Consider the following 17330-nt stretch of genomic DNA (forward strand, 5'->3'; position numbering starts at 1 on the left):
AATTTCATAAATTACAATTTCTTTTGGGTTATTATAATCAGTTATAAGTAGTAGTTATTCCCGTTAAAACGTAACATACACGCCTTTTCGTTTTACGTGTACAAGTTTTAACACAATTATTAAACCATAAACACAAAATGTTAAACCTAACACTGAACATAACTCATGTTAAACATTTCTTAATAAAATTGATAATTGATTCAAGTTAACATACATTGGAAAAATCTTCAACCTAAACTCGAGCTCAATGAAATATTTGGGCTTATAACATCACATGTTACAGGCTGTGAGCCCAAGTGAAAGGAAATATTTGAAAAACCTAACTTCAATATGCAATAGAGCCAAAGCATAGAGCAAGAAATTTCAAAAAAAAAAAAAAAAATGGGAAAAAGCGATGTAATGTTGTATCGTGTGATATAAAAAACTGAGTCACGTTATAAGATAATACTAATACACTTTTCTCTCACGTAATTACATTTCACTACCCTCTTTGTTCCTCAAGCTTGTGTTATTCTTCTTCTTCCCCAACGTTAGAGAGAGAACAAAATTATAGAGAATAATAACGATTACTATTTCTTTTTCTGATCCAAACTTTAAAACTGTTTTTTTTCTTCTTCAACCAGTGGTTAGATCTGTTGAATTTTCCTCAGAAAATCTGAGGAAATAAAGGTGAGTTTTCTAGAAAAATGAGATGAGTAATTTTTTTTTTTTTTTTTTGGGTTTTGAATTTTGAACTGTTAAGTTTAACTTTTTTTTTGTACTGTTGTGTTTTGCAGACCTAATGAAGCGATTACGGGATGATGTTTATGCTAATCCTCAATTCAAGCGTCCATTTGGTTCTTCTCGTGGAGAATCGTAAGCTATTCTCTTTTCTTGTGTTTTTTGTTGTTGTATTATAGGTTTAAATCAGGTTATTTTTGATTTAAAATTTCTCTATTATGATATTTTTAGCTTCTGAACTTGCTGAATTTCTTCGCTAGTTTTAAGTAAATTAGAGACCTTTAGTTACTATGTGGTCTGTGATGGCTAAAATTTTGTGATCAGAAGTAGTTAGATTCCACCTTCCACCGTGCCTTAAGACTTATGTTAGGTCGTATCTTTGTTCCTACTACCACTCAGAGATTTTCCAGCGGATTTTTAAATAAAGATTTGATCTTTATGCATGCTGCTTTTGTTTTGGTGGATTTAATTTGCTAAAAAGCATTTAACTACTAGTAATAGACTGTTTAATAAACAATTTAGTCAAGGTCACTGGGGCAGATCCGCAGTGTAAGTTATTCATTCACCCTAACCCGGTAGCTTTGACCTAGCCTATATATGCATTAAGAAATCACTATGTACAAATATTCAATTTCGAACCTGATTCTTAGCACTTGAGGTTGCTGTCCTAGAATTCCGAACCCATAAATTATCAAATCCTAAATCCACCTCGCGTTAAGGAGACTCATTTCGCTTCCCAGTAATGGAACTATGAGTTGCTAAGGGACGGATAGGTTGGTAGAAAGGATCCTCCATGGGTTCAAATCATCAAGGACAAAGTGGAAAAGGGCCACTGTTGGATCTTACACTGGTGGGTTGGGGGGGGGGGGGGGGGTGTTATCTTATCAATCTTTTTTCCTATGTTTTTTTTTTAAAATGTTTCTTTAGTCAATCTCTTGGGCAAAGGAAAACTAGAAACAAAATCACTGTTTATTTATTTGTTTTGTTGAGTTATGACAATCTTGAGAAAGAAATTTGAAACTATGACTTTTGGGCGAACTAACTAAGGTGCTAAGAATGGATGGGAATGGTACTTTTATCCTATTAAAAGCATATGGTGGGAGGAAAATGGTCAATTATATGGTTTAGAGCAATAAATTTCGTGGCTATTTTTAGTTTGATTCTATGTATAATTTTTTCTTTTTCTCCCAACGAAGATACGGCCAATCACAGGTTCCTGGAAGTGGTGCTGGCGGCGGAGGCAGTGGTGTTGGAGGCACTGGAGGGGGTGTTGGTGCCAGTGCTAGCACCCAAAAGTTGACAACTAATGATGCATTGTCTTATTTGAAGGAAGTTAAGGACATGTTTCAAGACCAAAGGGAGAAGTATGACTTGTTCCTTGATGTTATGAAGGACTTTAAGGCTCAAAGGTTTGTTGCTCGTCTTTCGGTCTTAATTTGTTTTTTAAATTCCAAATCTGATGATTCATGGAGGAATTTTTGCGTAATTATGTTGATTTTCCCGCACAGAATTGACACTTCCGGTGTCATAGCAAGAGTGAAAGATTTGTTTAAAGGGCATCCAAATTTGATCCTTGGGTTCAATACTTTCTTGCCCAAGGGCTATGAAATAACCCTCACTGAAGCAGAGGAGGCTCCTCCAAAGAAAACAGTTGAGTTTGAAGAAGCTATCAGCTTTGTGAACAAAATAAAGGTAATGATGTTGGTGCTTTTCAGTTCTAGTGACTAGTGATAATAATGTCCCGTTTTCCTTTATGTAATTCACTAATAATATATATGTGTTATGATTCCTGCAGAAACGTTTCCAAAATGATGATCACGTGTACAAGTCTTTCTTAGACATTTTGAACATGTATAGGAAGGAACACAAAGGCATTACTGAGGTGTACCAGGAGGTACAACACTGAGTAATTGACGCATAAATATGATAGACAATTTTCGTATTTTTAATGTGTTCAGTTCTCTCTAAATGTGTAGGTTGCAGCACTTTTCGAAGACCATCCTGATTTGCTGGATGAGTTCACGAGATTCTTGCCAGATTCTTCAGCTACTGCATCAGCAACACAGACTTCATTGGGCCGACCTTCTTTCCATCGTTATGATGAGAGGAGCTCTGCTACATTGCTTCGGCAACCACACATGGACAAGGTATTCTATTTGATTTTTCTTGTTATCTCATTCTCGGTTTTTAATGCTATTTGTTCCTCTACCATATTGATGAGTCTATCTGTTCTTCATTCTAGCAACGTTTCCGCCGGGATAGGATTATCAGTCCTCATGCAGAACGTGATCCTAGTGCTGAGCGCCCTGAGATGGACGATGATAAAACAATGATAAAGTTGCATAAAGAGCAAAAGAGGCGTGCTGAAAAAGAGAACAGGGACCGCAGAAGTCGCGATCAGGATTATAGAGAACCTGATAATGAGAATAATGGAGATATAAGCATGCACCGCATTGCTGATAAAAGAAAATCTGCTCGGAAGGTTGAAGAGTTCGGAGGCACTTACGATGATAAAGATGGCGTGAAAAGTGAGTGCATGGTTAGCATTCTGATTGTTAGTATATAAGGATGATAGTGGTTTTGTATATGATTTGTTTTGTTAGCATTTTTCTGCCATTATTCTTTAGGCTTATGACCCCTCAGTACAATCTGTTCTGCTGTATGGTGTTCATTTATCTTAGGTTTCTATACGAGTTTTGAAGTTCTGATGTTTGTTAGTTCATCCTTAATCACAAAAATTCCATCTTATGCTGGAAGTTTGAATAGGCGATCCTTTAAAATATTTTCTTGTCATTTTTGCTGTTGCTTGGCCTTTGGTCGCAAGAAATTTATTGCTCCTTTATTCTGGTGGAGGGTGTTCTTATCATGCGAGTTTCACTTTGTTGTTTCATTTTGGAGTTCTTAACATATGATCTTTGTACCCCGCATGGTGTCACTAGGTTTGATGATTGACCTTTATGATTTGCTTGATTGTGCCAGATATGTATAGCCAAGAGTTCACTTTCTGTGAAAGAGTAAAGGAGAGACTATGCAGTCCAACTGACTACCAGGCATTCCTAAAGTGCCTCCATATTTATAGTACAGAAATAATTAGCAGAAAGGAGTTACAAAGTTTGGTATGTCTGTTTGATCTTTTTACTCCTTTATGACAGTGATTTTTCTTTGTTATATTTAACATATAGAAGGCATTCAAAATTTTAATCTATCATATTATGGACATTGATTAGGCACTAGCCATGTTAGTGATACAAATTGGTTCTGATGGTTATTCACCAGGGATTTGACCTCTTTATCCCTCTCCATGTGGTAGAAAACTAGCTTAATCATGATTTCCTCAGGATTGAATGACACTACAATGTTTGGAATCAATATCTAGATGGTTTGCTTGTTTATTTTTGTTTAAGCATCACAAATTTGAAAGAAATGCATATATCAGGTTGCTGATTTACTTGGAAAGCATCCTGATCTTATGGAGGGGTTCTGTGAATTCTTGGAGCGCTGTGAACGAATTGGTAATTCTGTTATTTTTTTAGTTTGTGTGATTGCAACGTTACATCTATGGGATTCGACTCTGAATGTTACCTACTCTGCAGATGGATATCTCGCAGGTGTTATGAGCAACAGTAAGTAGCGCCAATACCTGACACTCAACCATCTAAAAGAAAAACGAAAAAAAAAAGAAAAAGAGAGAAGAAAAACATTTCTTTTGTCTTCTTGGGATGCCTATTTTTTATCACTATAGTCTGATGAAGTGTTCTGTTAATAACAGAATCTTTGTGGAATGAAGGGCATACATCAAAGTCAGTGAAGGAGGAGGAGAAAGACAAAGAACAGAAGCGTGAAATTGATGGAGGTAAAGAAAAGGACCGGTACAAGGAGAAATACTGGGGAAAGTCCATTCAAGAGCTTGACCTTTCTAACTGTAAGCGCTGCACTCCCAGTTATCGACTTCTTCCTGAAGATGTAAGAAACTGTTCTATCTGTTTTCCTGGTAAAATCTTACATGGAAGAATCTCTGTTGCTTCCGAACTATATTGACTTGAACTTGTTGAATCTGTTTTCGGCAGTATCCGATACCTACAGCGAGCCAAAGGTCAGAGCTCGGGGCTCAAGTGTTAAATGATCATTGGGTATCTGTGACCTCAGGAAGTGAGGACTACTCTTTTAAGCACATGCGCAGAAACCAGTATGAAGAAAGCCTGTTTCGATGTGAAGATGATAGGTAGTTTTTTTTTTTTGCAAGTGTTAAGCGGTTACCCCTCGGCCCTAACCCATTGCAAACTAAAGAAATTGAGAAAAAAAGGAAAGGGAAAGAGAAAAACATGGGAATGATAAAGCATTAAAAAATAAAATAAATCCTAAGAAAACAATCAGTTAAGAGAAGTGCAGGGAATCTGGCCTCTCTATCACTTCTATGAGACTCATCTCTCCTTTGCAATTATCAGGTCAAATAAGAATTACCTAATGTATATGGTTCTTGAATTAGCTTATTGACTTATAAAACCTTCTGTATTATATCCTCTTAAGGCTTGCCTTAAGTGGTTATCTTCTGCATTTTATCAATGATGGTTTGTTGCATTCTGTTAACATCAGGTTTGAGCTAGACATGTTATTGGAGTCAGTGAGTTCAACTGCTAAGCGTGCAGAAGAGTTGTTGAATGCCCTTAATGATAATTCAGTTGGTGTGGATGGCCCAATCCGCATCGAAGACCACTTCACAGGTTTGACATTTCTGATATCATTAAGATGCTGCTGTCTTTCTGCTCAGTTCATTAACATAAATATGTATAGTTTGTAGTTTGCTGATGCATGAAGTTCTACTTTATGTAGCACTGAATTTAAGGTGCATTGAACGTCTCTATGGTGACCATGGCCTGGATGTGATGGACATTTTGCGGAAAAACCCACCTCTTGCTCTGCCTGTGGTATTAACCCGCTTGAAGCAGAAACAGGAGGAGTGGACGAAGTGTCGCTCAGACTTCAACAGAGTTTGGGCTGAAATTTATTCTAAGAACCATTACAAGTCGCTTGACCACCGAAGTTTCTATTTCAAGCAACAAGATTCAAAGAACCTTAGCACAAAATGTAAGTCCTCTGTTTGGTGTATGTGGTGGTCTTGGTTTTCGCTGTGGAGTGTGGACTTCCCTTCACAGTTTTTTTTTTTAAAATTCTCCTGGCCCCATTTTTCATGGTCGTATGGGGCTAACAATGCTATTTCATTTAGACTTATATTAGTGCACCATAATGTTTGTGTAAAAGGGCAGCCCAGTCTACTAAGCTCCCGCTATGTGCGGGGTCCGGGGAAGGGCCGGACCACAAGGGTCTATTCTACGCAGCCTTACCTTGCATTTCTGCAAGTGCTTGTTTCCACGGCTCGAACCCGTGATCTACTGGTCACATGGCAACAACTTTACCAGTTACGCCGAGGCCCCTTCACCATAATGTTTTCTGTGCCGTCCATTATTCATCTGTTCTGTTTATTCCATAAAGCTTCTTTCTATTATTTTCTATTCTTACACATTCTGGACGAGCCATCAATTCCTTATTCTCTTTGCTGTTACTATCTAGCTTTATTCATCGTAATTGGATATTCACTCTCTTAATATATGCTAGCCTTTCCAACTGCACTTTCGTGTATGTCCTTTTCATACAGATAGTACTAGCATTCTACTGTACTTGCTACTCATTCCATTTATGTTCTTGCTGCCCTTATTTCGGAAATATTGACTGCTTGTTCTAGTGAGCTTGCTACACTTTTCAGTATGCTTTTTCCCCGTTCTCCTTTTGCATATAAATGGTGCTAGTTATCCTAGTTTACATGCTTGTTTACCCTAAAATTTGAGTAACAATTAAGCTTATATTGTGGTTTTAAGGATACGTGATTCAATCCCATACCAATTGATAAGCAAGAAAATAAATAGATAAATTAGAGAATAAAAATAATCAAACCAATCTGCTAGCCAAATTTCAACCTCGACTTGTGGTAGTCTCGAGGTGTGACAATAAGAATAGCAAATGATGAAGCAACTCTGATGAACAGTAAAGCGAAATAGCAAGAAAGTAATGAGGTATATATTCTTATCAGCGAACAATGATCCTTACAAATGAATGGGATCCCTCTTTATATAATGGGGGAGTCCTAAATAAGGTACACTTCTAATTATAGTAGGAAATCATATTTGACAACTGATTAACCGCCGAAGATCAATCCATTCCGAAATTCACGCCACGATCTTCGATCCTTTGCGGATATCTCGCCCTTTCGGTTATCGAACTATACCGGCATCATTTCGAAGTATACCTTCTTCTGACCTCGGTTAGTGATGTCGAACTCGATCTTGGAAAGAAACTCTGATCCCGGACTCGACGTCCTGGCCTTTCAACGTGGTATCTCTCTTTTGATCAAAGGATGAAATCGGGTAGTCCCGATTTCCACCGTATACAATGCTATATGTATTTTTATTTATTTATTATGTGCTACTGCTACACAGTTCTGAGTAATTGACTGTGAGATCAGTAGATAGCTGATGTAAAGCCTAGGGATTTCATGATTGTCTAGTGTATAGACATTGATATTTTCACCTAGATGTTTCCTGTGGTTCTTTCTTGTAATTTTGATGATTCTGATTGACAGCCTTAGTGGCGGAGATCAAAGAAATTAAGGAGAAAAAGCAGAAAGAAGATGACATGATTCTTGCTATTGCCGCTGGTAGTAGACGTCCAATAAGCCCTCATCTTGAATTTGAATTTGCTGATTCTGATGTTCACCAAGACATGTACAAACTTATCAAGTATTCTTGCGAAGAGGTTTGTTCCACAGAAGAGCAGTTAAATAAAGTTCTGAGGCTGTGGACCAGCTTTCTTGAGCCAATCTTTGGTGTTCCTTATCGTCATCATGGCTCTGAGGCTACTGACGACGATGTCTTGTCAAAGCATCATGGTTTGAAGAGCAATGGAACAAGCATTGGCGAAAGTGATAGAAGTCCAAGTGCGGATGCTACCACTACTAAGTCTAAGCAATCAAAAGATATCTGCAACGGAGATGCAAATTCTTCCCCTCAACGACTAAATTCTTCCAGGGCAATCTTCACTAATACAGATGCTCGCCCCAAGGAAGATGGATTAGCAGTAGCTGGTGAACGCTTACTTAGTTCTGATGCAGTTGCTGCCCTTGGAGCAGATAATGCTTGTGCAAGATTGGAAAGTACTTCAGGTATACATGTATCCGGATTATGTGTGATTTATGGTGCATGATGGATGTTTCTCCACTGTCTTAGTCATGCTGAATTTGTTGGACTTAGGGGTCTGTTTGGTGCTTTATCCATGTATAAGTTACATGGATAAGTTATCCCATGTTGCTAGTGGTATACAGTATTACACCATTGGTAATTAAATTATACCAGTATTAGTTATGCATGATTGAAAATACAAACATAAAATTGGATAAAGCTCTACCAAATTCTATAACCATGAGTATTCACCCAATCCCTCAAACTAAATGTGTCCTTACTGTTGGTGTCTTTTGGTTTTGACCAAGTTCCTTAATTTTCCAAACTGATGTTTGTTTATCCAGGCCGTGGCACACGACCTGGTAATGACGCTGCTGAGGATGGCCTAGGAGCGAAGTCTAATACTGATAACGTGCCAATTTCAGAGGTATGAAGCTCTAACTATGTTAAGTTTGGTTTGTGCTGATGATCATGATTGCTCAAAGGTAAATGTGGTTTCTCTTTCTTGACACAGGGTGGCACTTCAAGATCACTACCCTTGGCAAATGGCGGATTTGCTGATGGTTCTAGAGTTGATGGGTTTAATGCTGACTCTGTTGATCCCTCTAAAAATGAGAAAGAAGAAGGTGAGTTGTCGCCTAATCAGGATTTTGAAGAGGACAATTTTGTTGTCTTTCGAGATGGTGCCGCACGCAAAGGAAATATGCAATATCAATCTGGAGGTGCTGAAATGGTTGGTTGTCAGGATACTGCTGGTGAAAACGATGCAGATGCTGATGTTGAAGATAGTGAAAGTGTTTCCGAGGCCGGAGATGTTTCAGGTAGTGAGTCTGCTGCTAATGAGTGCTCTCGGGAGGAGCATGAGGAAGAAGACGATGGAGAGCATGACGAGCTTGATGGTAAAGTTGAGAGTGAAGGTGAGGCTGAGGGCACGAGTGAAGCAAACTTTGTTGGAGGTGATGCCACTGTGCTTCAAATGTCTGAACGTTTTTTGCTTACTTCAAAGCCTCTTGCTAAACATGTGGTTTCACCTCATTGTGGGGGTGCAAAGAACGACCTTCGAGTCTTTTACGGAAATGATGACTTTTATGTGCTTTTTAGGCTTCATCAGGTAAGGGGATTTTCTTTTAGATTGTGGTACCGCTTAATGAAAACTCCCTTCAAACCCTGCCTCTTGTCTGAACCTAAAGATGTGTAAGTTGTATTCCTTATTTTCTCTTTTATTTTTCCAGATTTTGTATGAAAGGTTATTATCGGCAAAGCTGAATGCAGCATCATCTGAATCAAAGTGGAGAACTGGAGAGGATACTGGTTCTGATCCATATACCAGGTGGATTGCGAGTATTATCTTTGGGGTTAGATGAGAAGTTCGGTCTGCTTGCTTATTTTTAACGACAGTTGATCTGTGTGTGCAGATTCATGAGTGCACTGTATAGTTTGCTAGATGGATCTGCAGATAATGCAAAGTTTGAGGATGATTGCCGATCAATCATTGGGAATCAGTCATATGTGCTATTTACTTTGGACAAACTGATATATAAACTGGTCAAGCAGGTATTGTTGCTCTAGTTATTTAAACGTAATCTGGTAAGCTGCGACTTGGTGGTTCTTGAACATGCTTTTGGTTCTATTTATTTATTTTTGCTTCAGCTTCAAACTGTTTCAAGTGATGAGCTAGACGGTAAGCTGCTTCAGTTATATGAATATGAAAGATCACGGAAACCTGAGAAGTATGTCGATTCAGTTTATTACGAAAATGCTCATGTCCTCCTCCATGAGGAGAACATTTACCGGTTTGAAAGTGTAGGTCCCTCGCTACTTGTCTGAATTTGCCTTTGCACCCTCCACTCTTTTTTTCCTTTGGTTACCGTGTCCAAGTACATTAATATGGTGTGTTATTATGTGATGATTCTTGCAGACATCTTCCCCAACTCGTGTGTCTATCCAGTTCATGGATGATGGAAGTGAGAAGTCTGAAGTTGTTGCAGTTTATGTAGACCCCAATTTTGCTGGTTATCTATATAATGATTATCTATCTGTTGAACATGGGAAGAAAGAGTCGTCTGCAGTGATGCTGAAGAGGTAATTTGATTCCTATCCAAAGATTAAGTTTGGGAATGCAGCATGTGTCAAAAATATGGATACTCTTCTCGGTTTGGAGAGTGGGAGTGAGGAGGGCATGGGTTTGTATTAGTTCATGTCCTCCAACGTTATGTTTTTGTAGGTTATAGGTAGTCTACTCATAGTCCAATTTTATTATTCTACCCTTGTCTGTACGGATTTGTTGCTCTAAAACAAATTGCATATATTTCATCAGCATTTGTAAAAGTAAACATGGGACTTGGTTTTTTATTCTGGATCTTCAAATTTATTGGAAAAAAAAAAACATAATTAAATTTGTGCTGGGTCCACCTCAAAAATTAGTATAAACTTTTGACTCCTTGCATATACAGCCACTGTAGGTTAATTAAAGCAGAAGATTTTGTTCCACTCTAGTATATGTCAGATATGGACAGACTATGTCGACAGAGGTGCAGATCATGATGCTTTTTTGGTGCTAACTGGAAAACCTTGCTTGACTGTCCTTTGGAAAGTGTTACTTGAGAAAGGAGGCTGGAGAACAACCTGCCTTTGCCTTGACATTCAGTAACTTGCTCTCGATTTTCTCAATTAAGTAACTGTGTCAGCAGAATAAGCATTCAATTTTTGGACAGTATGGATAGAAAGAAACTATAGGTGTTTTGAGGATGATAATTTATCCTTGCCTTTTGTAAACTTCAAATGCTCACACATGTTTTTTATGGTGTAACACAGATTTAGGTAATGATTTAGACAACTTGGTGGAATTTACAAGTTCTCTTCACTGTTAAAGAGGATAAGCTACCTTATCTTCAACTTCTTGGTGCAATTTTATCAATGAAAATATTTTGCTTTACGTGTCAAGAAAATAGAATAAACATTCAATGTTTTCCGTGTCTGATCTGCTTCTTTTGTAATTTCCTTTTGTGAGATCTGTGAGCAGAAACAAGAGAAAACATACTGACCATGACGTATCTTCCGCCCTGTGCACGGTGATGGAAAATATTATACTCGTAAATGGCTTGGAATGTAAGATGGCTTCAAATTCATCAAAGGTACATGAATTTCTACTTTGACTGCAACTGCTAAAATTGCAAATGTTTAATATAACTTTGTGAAATTGTTTATATACTTTTAACCTTATGTAGCATTAGTTGTACTGAGAAAGTTAGTGCCTGATTCTTGTTTGTCCTATTATTGTTTTTATCTTTTGCTGAGAACTCATATACATAATCAAACCAAGATAGAGAGCAGATAGCTCGATGAGTGCATCTGGCACTTGCAGTAACATCCCCTATGAATTATTGCATTGATAAGATAAAGCCTTGCAGATTTCTTATGTACTGGACACAGAGGACTTCTTTTACCGTCTTGGAAGGAAAAGAAAAAAGATTTCGGCTGGCAGATTATTGTGGCATGGCCAGGCGAGAGTAGCACGCTTCAACCGTGTTTTGACATCCTCGTTATGACGATGCATGGCCTTCTTGTTAAACATGTGTCAATCAAGGTATGCATCAGTTATCTAGCCAAATCAGTATATATATATATATATATATATATATATATATATATATATATATATCAAGGTCTATCGGTGTATTTACTCTAAATTCACATCAGTATTTGTTGCTACTCAAAGAAGTCTCACTCTTACTCCCTACTTATGTCTGCACACTTCAGATTTTCTTGATTTCTTCGGTACAACTACTTACTTGACCCAACTGGTTGAGCACTTGGTGGCGGAATTCTCTCGAATTGACTTCACCCTCAGAACAATGATCAAGGACTGGAGTTATTCGTCAAACTGTATTATACTTGTGATGGAATTAGAGTCGTTTTCTTGTAAATATGGGTTTTCCTGATGATGTTAAATTGTAGAGATGTATTTATTGAATTGTATTTCTTTCTTGGGATCACAAGGAGCCTAGATTGCATTTCCTCAGCAGCAATCTGTAGCGGCCCCTGTGGAGTGAGCTAGGTGAAAGTGGTATAGTGGAAAAGCTTATTTTGGAAGTTGCAGTGAGTTTTAGTCCCTAACTTTGTACAGAGCACACATTCCAATTCCTGAATTATGCTGAAACACAAGTGAGATTTATTCCTTTCTTGGCAAGGTGTTACTTCCATCTTTCATATATGTATTGGTTTAGTTATATTGAAGAACTAGTGTTTTTATCTTTAATCAAAGGACTCGAACCTGTTCGAGTCCATGGGATATTCTTAGTAGGGAGCATTTTTACCCTAAGTGGGTTTACTCGCTATTTATCTGGATTCATCTGGCTAGCGAGTTTTGGACACGTGATGCCTAAAGTGAAAAGAGTAGGTGTGTTTCATTTCGTGGTGAGAATCTCTACCTCACAGGCTGATTTTCCTTCACTCCCCATTTTGCAGTTAAGTCCAACAATATGAAGGTCCCTGTGCTCCAAAAGCTGGATACTCATATTGAAGTAATATCTTACTAGAGGCTTGCAATGGGTAGGCTTCTAATCTTGGTTTTGCATAAAGAAACTCAATTTTGGAAGTTGGTGTTCGATTTTATTTGATGCCATAATAAGGCAATTGAAAATTGGTTAACTTGTAGACTGAATTGTACGACACCATCATATAATTGATGATTAACAACATTTGTCCTTGCATTCATTTGATTTTCTGAGCTATTTTTGAAATTATAGTTGTCGGGTGTTTTCCGAAAAACTTTTCCATAACGTATGCTACTGTAAAAACACTTCCAGTTTTTCCTAAAAAACCTTTTCATAATGTATGCTACAGTATGCTATTTACCTAGCTATACTATAATAGAAACTTATTTACCACTTTTCTTTATTTACCCCCTCCCACGTTGCCCCCTCCCCTTTCCCCCTCTCACTCTCATGTTATCAATTATAGAAAACCCCTACAATCACGTTTTCATCACATTTTTAAAAAGATTTCAAAATATTCTTTTCTCTTTCATATAAATTAACCCAAACCTCTGCCACTTCATACAATATATCGATATTATCTCTAAAATTTCAGCATGAAAGGTGCTTCATTGATAGCCATAAAAAGTTTCGAAGCTTTGAATTCAATATTCAAGTTTTACGAATTAGTGAGTTGTTTGGATTGAGTGTTCTTGTAAATGACTGAAAATATACCTTGGAGTTTATATTTTAATTTTGAGCGAGATTGGGGAAGTTCAAAATTATTTTTAGTTAAAGTTTTCAGATTGAAACTCGAAGAAGAAGTTTTACAATTGTATCACGATTGTATACTAATTGTATCATAATTGTATCAATATTCGGATTTTACGAATTTATGACTTGTTTGGATTGGGTTTTCTTCCAAACGGTTGAGGATATACTTTAGAATTTATATCTCAATTTTGAGGGAATTTGGTTAAGTTTAGAGTTGATTTTAGGTAAAATTTCTTATATATACAAGAAGAAGAAGAAGAAGAAGAAGAAGAAGAAGAAGAAGAAGAAGAAGAAGAAGAAGAATTGAATTAGGATTGTATGATAATTGTATCACAATTGCATTAAAATTCTTCGAGGACTATATCAGAATTGTATTATAGTTGTATCTGATGCATCAATACATGAAATAATACCTGATAGAATATTAATACAAGTTTAATACAATATTTGTATCAAAATTGTATCAAATTTTTATTGGTTTTTATGTTTTTTGTATATGATTTGTTATTCCTCCTCGATTTTTAATCTGAAAATAAAAAAATTATGGTTATTGCTGTTTTTTATGGAGTTTGCTGCTTATTTTAGGTGGAATTTCATATTGAAACTTGAAAATGAAGAAGTTCATAATTATATCATATTTATATCAGAATTGTATCGAAATTATTTTCAAATTGTATAATAAATGTATATGAATTATATAAGGTTTTCTTTTTTAAAAAATATCGCCGTACAAAAAATAAGCATTTCTTTGGTGTGGATTTATTTGTTTCCATTTCAAAGCGATTACGGCTTCATATTTGCTTCCAAACTGCATTCGTCCATTTGTGTTTTCTCTTGTGGATTCTTCTACTAATAGCAAAAATCTTGTATTAGGTTTTTGAAAAATTGGAAGAAGAATTTGGTAAAACAATATTTGAAGAAGAATTTGCTTTCTGGTAGAAGAGGCGGGAGAGAGGGGATGAGAGAAAAAAGAAAAAGAATATAATTGAATCCCTTAATTGAAGGTATTAATAATGGGGTAGAAATCTTTTAATAGGGAATGTATACAATTTGTAAAAAAAAACCTAGACACTTTTTAAAAATTACAAAACTGAAAAAAAATAGATAAATAAGTTCCTATTATAGTATATATCAGAAAAATTCCCTTACTTTTTTATGTTTTTTTTTTTTTGGGTGGGTGGGGTGGGTTGAACTGGGCTCTTGAACCGTGGAAAGAAAAGAGAGAATTTTTTGAGCAAAATGTTTATGAATTGGATATTGCTCTTGCAAGTTGCAAGCCACCCAGGTGGAATTCTTGATAGTCGGTCCACTATCTCTGTGTATTTACTAATTTTATATTCCATTATTTATGGCATTTTGATATTTAAATTAAAGTTAGATGACTGACCAAGAATTTTTTTTAAAGATAAAGTAATAGACTAATAGTAAAGAATTATTAGCTTTCATGAAATTGTTCGAAGTTTGGGTGAAAAAATGGACATTTGGTATTAAATTTAAGAGGTTAAATGGTTTTCACCGTGGCATAACACACAAGAAATTAGCCTTTGATAGATTCTTATCGTGACAAAACCATAAGTTTATTTGAAATTCTTCACGATTTCAAAATACTTGTAATAATTATATCGGTATTTACTAATACAAAAAAAGAAGTCCTTTCTGAGATTCTTTTAATAAAAAAATAAACAAATAAATACTAAGAATCACGAGTTACGAGGCTGACAGAGCCACTTGGAATACAGTTCAATACAATATGGGCCTTGGCGTAAATTGAACTAAGGTACTAAAGCAAATTGCAGCCAATGAGAACATTCGAGAGAAAATTCCATATAAATATGGGCATTAACATTAAGTTCATCGTCGCCAGCTCCGTCCACTGTTTTAAAGTAGTCTTCATTTTCCGATTCAGGTCCGCTTTCCCATGGCTGCCTCCTCCACCATTAACCGATGGCTGAGGCCCGAGGTCTGTGTCATTTACCCTACATTTCCACTCTCCCTCTCTCTCTCTCTCTCCTAATAACTTAAAAGGGGGATCTAGCACAGTGGCAGCGGCTGCAGCCTGCATGTGTAGTACTACAATGCATTTACTATATAAGGGGGGTTTGGTTTTTATAGTCTGGTCGTTAGATCTGCTCTAACTGAGTACTGATGATGCTATATTATTATTTTGTGGTGTTATATATGTAGGTGTATCCACTATTTGCAGCGGTGGGAGTAGCTGTTGGAATTTGTGGGTTTCAATTGGTTCGCAACATCTGTATCAACCCTGAAGTCAGGTACCCCACCCCCTCCCTTTATGCCGCTGTGTGTGCGTGTGTGTGTTACTATGAATTGCCTGGTTCTTAAAATAATTTTTGAAAATTTTATCTTGTGTACATTTTTATGACATATTTGGACTTTTTAGGAAGCTAGCTTCTTAAATGAAAAGGCATGCATGAAGCTTGATCCAGCATATATAAGTATAAATATGTACTCCCATAGTAAGCCAAATAATAATATTTAAATATGTATATGTATTAATAGGTAACCCACATTTGAATTTTGATGCGTCTCTATCAGAACAATGCATCTCCTTAATTTGATACCACTAGTATTGCTCCAGAATTTGGTTCAATTAGTTGAAAATGAACCTTTTTGGTTCATATTGTTAATGAATGGAGTAATTGAATGCTACTTTTATATATAATTTCTTCTATTGACAATTTTTCAGATGCATAAATTATACCATTTGTGAATATTCAGGGAAAATTTTAATGTATTGGAAATATGAAAGGAAGAATGAAACTGTAAGGAGGAGGAATAGATTGCAGAAGTATGAGGAAATTTTCTTCTAGAAATAGAGAAATCTTGCGGGGCAGGGTGGTAGTAAAGAAATCTGGGGCTGGGGTGCGTCGCTGTATTAAGATCATTTTACAGAGGCATTGGGCTGTTACAGGGTAGGTAGTTTATCCCTGCCTCTTTGCTATCCATAGTTAGGAGATATTTTTTTGTGACATTATGCTTTCTTGCTGTTAAATAATTTATCGACTCACAAAATCAGTTATTTGCATGACTGAAAAGGACGAGTACTTCAGAATCTGTGGTCTTTGAAAGGCATTTTTAATGCAGAGAAATGCTCTCAGCATAAGTTAATTACTACATCTTGGTTTTTGTTGCCTCATCACTGAAGTTTCATGGCTACATACAATTTCAACTGCAAGTTTTGTGCAGTGTCTAGAATGAACTTCTGGGGCTTGTAATAGACCAGTTGGAGTTAGCTCCATTGTTTGAGACCTTTCCATGTTAGATGTTTCCTTCTGAACTGACAAAGAAAGGGTAGAAGGAAAACTGTGTAAAATCGGACTTTCAACTTCTCTAAGCTGCAGGTTATTGGTACTTTTAATGGACTCTACCTTCAGTTCTGATTTTATGTTGAGATTTTTGCTTATATGGTTGTTCATTGTTGTATTGGATGTTTTCTTTTTAAGCCAACATGAAAAGGGAGAATGAAACTGACAATAGGACATTCAACTCTCTAAGCTGCAGCTTATTGCTGCTTTTAATGGATGTTACTCGTTGTTTTTTTCCTAAATTTTTCTGAAATCATAAAGAAATGAGAAGTGGGGTATTAGAAAGTAGAGAATTGCAATATATCTTATAGTTTCACTGGTGTCTTTGTGTTTATGCAAAACATAGGGTGACCAAGGAGAACAGGGCAGCAGGAGTGTTGGATAACTTTACAGAAGGGGAGAAATATGCAGAGCATGCTCTTAGGAAGTTTGTTCGTAACAGGGCTCCAGAGATCATGCCATCTATCAATGGCTTCTTCAGCGATCCAAAGTGATGGCTGAATTTAAACCTGAAATTGATTGGAACTGTTATTGTTTGTTTTTGACATTTGAATGAGATTGACTGGAATGGCAGTTTTCTGCACTAGCTTGGATTCAAAATGGATTCAGATATAAAAGAAAATCTCAAAATAAATGTCGTTAACAATCACAATTGCCCGTCTCTGATGGCCACACCTTTGCATTTTTTTTTATCTGCTGCATTTTGTTTTTCAAAATTTTATTCAGTATTCAATTAATGAATCACCATTTACGTTGATGGGAGTGCAAGTAACTACTTTGTTTGCCTAGGTTTTACTGATGGCTCT

General features: G+C 36.5%; 2 protein-coding genes across 9 annotated transcripts; both read left to right on the plus strand.

Annotated features, from left to right (window-relative positions):
* Nucleotides 1-445: 445 nt before the first annotated feature.
* On the plus strand, nt 446-12663 carry LOC109205631 (paired amphipathic helix protein Sin3-like 2). Of its 8 annotated transcripts, none has more exons than XM_019368354.1 (25): nt 447-669; nt 777-855; nt 1917-2129; nt 2229-2412; nt 2516-2614; nt 2697-2867; nt 2963-3248; nt 3700-3836; nt 4157-4232; nt 4314-4343; nt 4490-4683; nt 4788-4942; nt 5314-5441; nt 5551-5805; nt 7355-7933; nt 8294-8376; nt 8464-9060; nt 9182-9279; nt 9365-9503; nt 9600-9752; nt 9868-10031; nt 10960-11083; nt 11360-11535; nt 11709-12113; nt 12417-12663. In XM_019368354.1, exons 2-23 carry the CDS (start codon nt 782-784, stop codon nt 11495-11497), a joined length of 4077 nt encoding a protein of 1358 aa, XP_019223899.1. In that variant the 5' UTR covers nt 447-669; nt 777-781; the 3' UTR covers nt 11498-11535; nt 11709-12113; nt 12417-12663. The 8 variants fall into 8 exon arrangements, with proteins under 8 accessions (XP_019223903.1, XP_019223905.1, XP_019223904.1 ...); XM_019368352.1 differs by having other exon boundaries at nt 11709-12139; nt 12417-12661; XM_019368355.1 differs by having other exon boundaries at nt 10972-11083; nt 11709-12139; nt 12417-12661.
* A 2351-nt stretch (nt 12664-15014) lies between these two features.
* On the plus strand, nt 15015-17281 carry LOC109205632. Its single transcript, XM_019368361.1, has 3 exons — nt 15015-15158; nt 15383-15471; nt 16871-17281. The coding sequence occupies exons 1-3, from the start codon at nt 15117-15119 to the stop codon at nt 17016-17018; spliced, it is 279 nt and encodes a 92-aa protein (XP_019223906.1). The 5' UTR covers nt 15015-15116; the 3' UTR covers nt 17019-17281.
* Nucleotides 17282-17330: the final 49 nt, after the last annotated feature.

This window comes from Nicotiana attenuata, unplaced genomic scaffold (assembly GCF_001879085.1).
Source record: "Nicotiana attenuata strain UT unplaced genomic scaffold, NIATTr2, whole genome shotgun sequence".
Classification (NCBI taxonomy): Eukaryota; Viridiplantae; Streptophyta; class Magnoliopsida; order Solanales; family Solanaceae; genus Nicotiana; species Nicotiana attenuata.